General features: G+C 42.4%; 1 protein-coding gene across 1 annotated transcript; it reads right to left on the minus strand.

Moving 5' to 3' along the window:
- Positions 1 to 882: 882 nt before the first annotated feature.
- Positions 883 to 7,440, minus strand: LOC138615017 (uncharacterized). The gene is made up of 2 exons (XM_069688656.1): positions 7,092 to 7,440; positions 883 to 3,328 (listed from the first exon to the last, which is right to left on the minus strand). The coding sequence occupies exons 1-2, from the start codon at positions 7,411 to 7,413 to the stop codon at positions 2,112 to 2,114; spliced, it is 1,539 nt and encodes a 512-aa protein (XP_069544757.1). The 5' UTR covers positions 7,414 to 7,440; the 3' UTR covers positions 883 to 2,111.
- Positions 7,441 to 7,818: the final 378 nt, after the last annotated feature.

Raw genomic sequence — 7,818 nt, forward strand, 5'->3', positions numbered from 1 at the left:
TCACTACATGCGGCATTAAAACGATCCCCTTTTTTCTTTGTGTTAAACTCAAACCTGCTGTGATGACTTCAGAGATGACGCGTCCTCTGAGCTCAGCGCTGACAGACATTATTAAAACGAGGGGCTCAAAATATCCATGGCCTACGCCAGCATGAGTAACGCACCTACGACTAATCACTTCACCTGGTAATTGAACTGATTTGGAGTGATGGCAGGGATGATTAACGAGCCTTTCAAATGCGCCAATAAATTAGAACAAGAGCAGACAGCAAAGAGGGAAGTGCTCTTTTATTTGAGCTAAAGCAGCAAAAAACTACTGTGGAAGAATTCTGGATAACAAGTCACAGAGGAAATATACGGGAAGAGGAACCAGAATAGATATATTTTTAAAACAATTTCAGATGAGAGAGGAAAGAAAAAGAAGACCAGAGAAAAAAAAATGAAGGAATTCTCAGGGGGACATGTTACAGCTTCAATCCTCCAAACCTTAATGAGGAAAAATATTCAAGAAACAGAAAAAAGGAATTAAGAAATATTTTTAAAAAAGCCTAAAGAAAAAGACAGAACAGAAACAAAGGAAGAAAATCAGGAGGATCGAGTGGAACGAGATCAAGTACGAGTCCTACGCCTCTATTACTTTAATTACCAACAAAAGAAAAGTTGAAAAACTTAAAAAATGTGGCAAAAATATTTTTAGAAAGGCCTGATCCAGGCTGCAGACACAGATGGAGAGGTGAACCGACCTGTCGTCACCACCGGGGGGCAGCAGTTCGTCTTTGTGCAGGCTCCATCTTGGATCTTGAACTGAGGAAGAGTGAGGACATCTCTACAATTTACTAAGAAGCGAGAATGAAACAATCCAGAAAACTTTGCGACTCAGGAGGGAAAAGGTTTATTTAAATTTAAACAAATAAATTGAACATTTCTTCTTTTTATAAACATAACAAAATAGTGTCTTGACTTGGTCGTTTTGTGCTCTTTCTCTTCATTATTAAACATGAGCCTGGTTTTACCAACTTCTTTTCCATCCCACTGTCACCGCTACTGGACTGGACGATCTGATGATCAGGTGGAAACGACCGAGGCGTGAGAATTGGAGCCGAAGTGGAAGTAAGTCTAAGTGCAATGCCACTAATGGCTGCTACATGCCGGCTGAAAAAGAAAAGAAAACAGACTCTCGTTCGAAGAGAGTCAACAGTGATTTTTTTTTTTCATTGTAGTTTTAACTGCTGAATTAAAGCCCTCTAAAGGCCGGAGATGAACTTGGTTTAAACTACGCGTGTATCCTGCGTCTATTTGCAGCGTTGGTTGCGCACGTCTTCAGAAATGAACGCAACACGTCCGCAAGGTGACATATACACATGACCTGTAGGAGGCAGTATGGGACCTACAAAACATTATGGAAACAAGTCCGAGACCGCAACGTCCGCGCACAAAAAAGACGGAACCGATGATGACATCTCAAAATCAGCAGTCGTGACCCCCTCGATTGTCACCATGTTTATTGTTTACACCAGGAAAATCCAGATGTTCTAAATATAACTTTGTCCCTCTAGTGGAGTCCTCCGGTAACACGCAGAGCGCGACAACGATCACGACACGAAACGGTTGCCAACGCTTGGTTCAAAGGCAACTTCATCTCCGGCCAAATAAATGTGCTGCTGGTAATTCAGGAAATTATTGCTCCGTTACTAAGATTTAAAGATAAATATACATATATGTAAATATTATAGAGCTATGGCTATATAAGTATTGCAACATGTCCCCCCATATTTTGATAAGACTTAGTGTATTTCAGTATTAAATTTAATACCATTTATTTGTGAATTTGGATAAATTGTTGATTATTGCAGCTGGAAAAGCAGCAAATAGGAAAAAAAAATGTAATTAGGCTTTTTTGGTCAAACTTTGACTGAATGAAACTTTGTGGCTGGTGGGGCCTCTCGTGACTGGTTTTCATTTGCTTATACACCTTTTCTTACAGGTATTAATCATAATACACAGCATAAAATATCCAAATACAGTCAACCAAAAGGAATCATCATCACAGATGAAGAATTTATACAAGAGTATAAAAGGTCAGTGCTTCTGCTGTGTTTTAACCGGCACATTCATCCCGTGTGAAATCTCATGTGTCTGTTTAAACTCCCTTGCTGGGTGAAATCTTGGCCACAAATAGCGCAGCCGTACGGTTTCTCTCCTGTGTGAACCGTCACGTGCGTCTCCAGATGTGTTTTCCGGTTGAATGTTTTACCACAAAGATCACAACTGAACGGTTTCTCTCCCGTGTGGACAACGCCGTGCGTCCTCAGGTGTGTTTTTCGGTTAAAACCTTTCCCGCAAACGTCACAAACGAACGGTTTCTCTCCCGTGTGGACGGACATGTGCGTCGTAAGATGCGCCTTCCGCTTGAATCTCTTTCCGCAGTCGTCGCAACCGAACGGTTTCTCCCCCGTGTGGACGATCATATGAGACGCGAGATACGTCTTCCGTTTGAATTTCTTGCCGCAGGCGTTGCAGCCGAAGGATTTCTCTCCTGTGTGAACCATCATGTGTATCTTTAGATTGTTCTGATGCCTCGTTCGCTTGCCGCATATGTCACAAACGAAGGGTTTCTCTCCGGTGTGGATTCTCATGTGAGTCTTCAGATTTTGTTGATATGTAAACCTTTTGCCACAAACCTCACAACCAAACGGCTTCTCTCCGGTGTGGATTCTCATGTGCATCTTCACATTTTGCTGATGTATGAATCTTTGTCCACAAACGTCGCAGACGAACGGTCTCTCTTTCGCGTGAACCTCCATCTGTGACTTTTTGGACGTGTTACATCCCAGATCAACATCCAGACCTGACTCAGGCGTCCCGCTCTCCTTCCAAAGGTTGTAACTGTCTTCGGTTTCAGGTCCAGACTCTGACAAAGGTTCCTGCCACTCATCATCATCTTCACTGCTGACCTCAGTTTCAGAAGAGTCTGAAGCCTGTCCGTTAGAACTGGGTAGTGAATGACTATTTGGATCTGGTTCTGGTCCTCCACAGTCCTCTCCATCACTTTCTGTTTTCACCGTTGTCTCTCCGTCGTCTTCAGTTCGTCTCTGATGAAGATGTGAGGACTGAGGTTTCTCTTCGTCATCTTCACTCTTCACAGGAACAGCAGTGAACGGGAACCTGGTGATATCCTCCTCCGGCCCGTGAAGCTGCTCTTCCTCCTGACTGCTCCACAGTTCCTCCTCTTCCTCCTTTATGTGGAGGAGCTCTGGGTCCTGCTGGTCCAGACTGGGGCTCCATTCATGGGGAACCTCTTCTTTAATCACCACCAGCTGCTGCACATCTGGAGGTAACACTGAAACACACGTAGATTTTTATAATAATTGTGACTATAATTATATTCACAAGATACTTTATAGAGGTTTCAATTTCATCTAAATGCTACATTATGTTGGAAAAACAATTTGGCTGCTAATTCAATAGTAGAAATGAGGAATAAACACTCTATAACTACTATACACAACTATATATTGAAAAAAAAAAAACTTATTTAACACTGCTTTGTTGTTTCTTTGCTTTTGCAATGATTTTACAAAAGGTCCATCAATAAGTTTTAAGTTATTTTGTATTGCTTTTTCATATCATGTTTATTTTTGCAATTGTTTTTACATGAAATGAACAGTTTTTATTCATTAATAATTTACAGGTTATGATTGCCAAGAATCTGGAGTATTTTTTTTTTAACCGTGTTACTTTTTTTTTTTTTATGTTATTTAAATGGACCCTCTTCTCTGAGTGAGCTCCAGGCCCCCCGCCCCCAAGATCCGCCCCTGTAGCCTGCAGAGACCCGATTTATGTTTTATCATCGAAGCGTGTTTAACACAAAGTTATTGACTAACGTCAGAAGCTAAATGGATATTTGTCCTTTATGAATTAATTCAGATGAACATCAGTTAAGAAGCTCAGTTCTTACTCTGGAAAGTATTCACAGCGCTTCACTTTTCCCACATTTTATGTTACAGCCTTATTCCAAAATTCTACACACAATATCCCATAATGACAAAGTGAAAAAAGTTTGTTTAACATTTTTGTAAATCTTTTAAAATTAAAGAATGAAAATATAACTTTATAAAAAAAAAATGTATGCTGCTGTAACATAAAAATTTCCCTCCGAGGGATTAATAAAGCATCCATCCATCCATCATCCATCCATCCATCATCCATCCATCATCCATCCATCCATCCATCATCCATCCATCCATCATCCATCATCCATCCATCCATCATCCATCCATCCATCATCCATCATCCATCCATCCATCATCCATCCATCATCCATCCATCCATCCATCATCCATCCATCCATCATCCATCCATCCATCCATCATCCATCCATCCATCATCCATCCATCCATCATCCATCCATCCATCCATCCATCCATCATCCATCCATCATCCATCCATCATCCATCCATCCATCATCCATCCATCCATCCATCGGTCCATCCATTGGTCCATCCATCCATCCATTGGTCCATCCATTCCATCCATCCATCCATCCATCCATCCATCCATCCATCCATCCATCCATTGGTCCATCCATCCATCCATCCATCCATCCAGTACATAAGTATTCACAGCCTTTGCTCAATACTTTGTTGAAGCACCTTTGGCAGTAATTACAGCCTCAAGTCTTTTTGAGTACGATGCTATAAGCTTGGCTCCTATTCTTGGGCAGTTTCTCCCGTTCTTCTTTGCAGGACCTCTCAAGCTCCATCAGGTTGGATGAGGAGCGTCGGTGGTCAGACATCTTCAGATCTCTCCAGAGATGTTCAATCGGGTTCAAATCTGGGCTCTGCCTGGGCCTCTCAAAGACATTCACAGAGTTGTCCCGAAGACATTCCTTTGTTATCTTGGCTGTGTGCTTCGGGTCGTTGTCCTGTTGGAAGATGAACCTTCGGCCCAGTCTGAGGTCCAGAGCGCTCTGGAGAAGGTTTTCATCAAGGATGTCTCTGTTTGTGGATGTGTGTCTTTCCACATCACATCCAATCAACTGAATTCACCAGACTCCAATCCGGTTGTAGAAACATCTCATGATGATCAGTGGAAACAGGAAGCAGCTGAGCTCAATGTTGAGTGTCATGGAAAAGGCTGTGAATACGAATGTACAGTGGGGCAAAAAAGTATTTAGTCAGCCACCAATTGTGCAAGTTCTCCCACTTAAAAAGATGAGAGACGCCTGTAATTTTCATCATAGGTACACTTTAACTATGAGAGACAAAATGGGGGGAAAGAATCCAGGAAATCACATTGTAGGATTTTTAATGAATTAATTGGTAAATTCCTCGGTAAAATAAATATTTGGTCACCTACAAACAAGCAAGATTTCTGGCTCTCACAGACCTGTAACTTCTTCTTTAAGAGGCTCTTCTGTCCTCCACTCGTTACCTGTATTAATGGCACCTGTTTGAACTTGTTACCAGTATAAAAGATACCTGTCCACAACCTCAAACAGTCACACTCCAAACTCCACTATGGCCAAGACCAAAGAGCTGTCAAAGGACACCAGAAACAAAATTGTAGACCTGCACCAGGCTGGGAAGACTGAATCTGCAATAGGTAAGCAGCTTGGTGTGAAGAAATCAACTGTGGGAGCAATTATTAGAAAATGGAAGACATACAAGACCACTGATAATCTCCCTCGATCTGGGGCTCCACACAAGATCTCACCCCGTGGGGCCAAAATGATCACAAGAACGGTGAACAAAAATCCCAGAACCACACGGGGGGACCTGGTGAATGACCTGCAGAGAGCTGGGACCAAAGTAACAAAGGCTACCATCAGTAAAACACTACGCCGCCAGAGACTCAAATCCTGCAGTGCCAGACGTGTCCCCCTGCTTCAGCCAGTACATGTCCAGGCCCGTCTGAAGTTTGCTCGAGAGCATTTGGATGATCCAGAAGAGGATTGGGAGAATGTCATATGGTCAGATGAAACCAAAATAGAACTTTTTGGTAAAAACTCAACTCGTCGTGTTTGGAGGAGAACGTTGCATCCAAAGAACACCAAACCTACTGTGAAGCATGGAGGTGGAAACATCATGCTTTGGGGCTGTTTTTCTGCAAGGGGACCAGGACGACTGATCCGTGTAATGGAAAGAATGAATGAGACCATGTATCGTGAGATTTTGAGTGAAAACCTCCTTCCATCAGCAAGGGCATTGAAGATGAAACGTGGCTGGGTCTTTCAGCGTGACAATGATCCCAAACACACCGCCGGGCAACGAAGGAGTGGCTTCGTAAGAAGCATTTCAAGGTCCTGGAGTGGCCGAGCCAGTCTCCAGATCTCAACCCCATAGAAAATCTGTGGAGGGAGTTGAAAGTCTGTGTTGCCCAGCGACAGCCCCAAAACATCACTGCTCTAGAGGAGGTCTGCATGGAGGAATGGGCCAAAATACCAGCAACAGGGTGAAGAGCTTGTGAAGACTTACAGACAACCTTTGACCTCTGTCATTGCCAACAAAGGGTATAGAACAAAGTATTGAGATGAACTTTTGTTATTGTTGTTATTGACCAAATACTTATTTTCCGCCATAATTTGCAAATATATTCATTAGAAATCCTACAATGATTTCCTGGATTCTTTCTCCATCCTGTCTCCTAGTTGAAGTGTACCGATGATGAAGATTACAGGCGTCTCATCTTTTTAAGTGGGAGAACTTTCACGATTGGTGGCTGACTAAATCCTTTTTTGCCCCACTGTACGTGGGATTTATTTGTTTTTTATTTTTTGATAGATTTGCAAAACTTTGCAAAAAAGTTTTTTTCCCGTCATCATTACGAGGTGTGAAGAATATTGAAGAAAAAAATAATTTAATCCATTTTGGAATAAAGATGTAACATGAAACGTGGAGAAACTGAAGCGCTGCTATACTTTCTGCATGTATGTGGATCATTGTTGTCCTTCATGAATCTATTGAGATGAGATGAGAATCTCCGTTGTTATGTGGACCGTTGTTGTTTTTTCCAGCCCCCCTACAACAAGCTAGCAGTGAGCCGTTTCCTCCTGGAGAAACACTCCACATTAAATCTGTGGTTCTTCTTACCAGCGGTTTGGTTTACAACAATATCCTGCGGCTGATGGACACCGAGGCGGTTCATCTCCAGTTTCTCTGCAACAGACACACTTTCAGTTTGGTGCTGTTGAAGATAATCCACTTCGTTCATGGTGTCCGCACTTCTTCTCTTCTTTAAAACACACAAAACAAACTGGAGGATCGTTTCAGATGAACTGGGCATGCGCAGAATCGATCCCGACGCACGTCGGCTCCATTTCTGTCGGACTTTGATCCAGGATGTATTATAGGAGCTGAGATACACACTGAAAACAGGGCGGTTTGTTGACGGGTCTCGGTTTGAAACAGGCATCTGCGAGGACACCTACATTCTCCTTTTTTTATTAATCTTTATTGAACAACACGTACACAAACAGCGGTGTGATGGGTAGGATTTATTTGTTTTAAAGACCAAAACTAAAAACTGTAGAATGTTTCAGATGAACTGGGCATGCGCAGAATCGATCACAACGCACGTCGGTTAAATGTCTGTCGGACTTTGATCCAGGATGTATTATAGGAGCTGAAAACAGGGCGGTTCGCTGACGTCTGCTGTTTTTGAGCAGGCGTCTGCGCACACGCCTACATCCTCCGTCACCATGGTAACCACCCGGACTGCGTCTGGCGAACAAATGAAAGAAAAAAGCCAGTTTGAGGAATAATTAGAAGCTTTTTGCAGAATAATTCGTAAATTATCTTTTGCTCATGAATGTTTATT

Source organism: Brachyistius frenatus, unplaced genomic scaffold, assembly GCF_029030835.1.
Source record: "Brachyistius frenatus isolate BFR_SWC_R1_liver_20210118 unplaced genomic scaffold, ASM2903083v1 Contig_661, whole genome shotgun sequence".
In the NCBI taxonomy this organism is placed as follows: domain Eukaryota; kingdom Metazoa; phylum Chordata; class Actinopteri; family Embiotocidae; genus Brachyistius; species Brachyistius frenatus.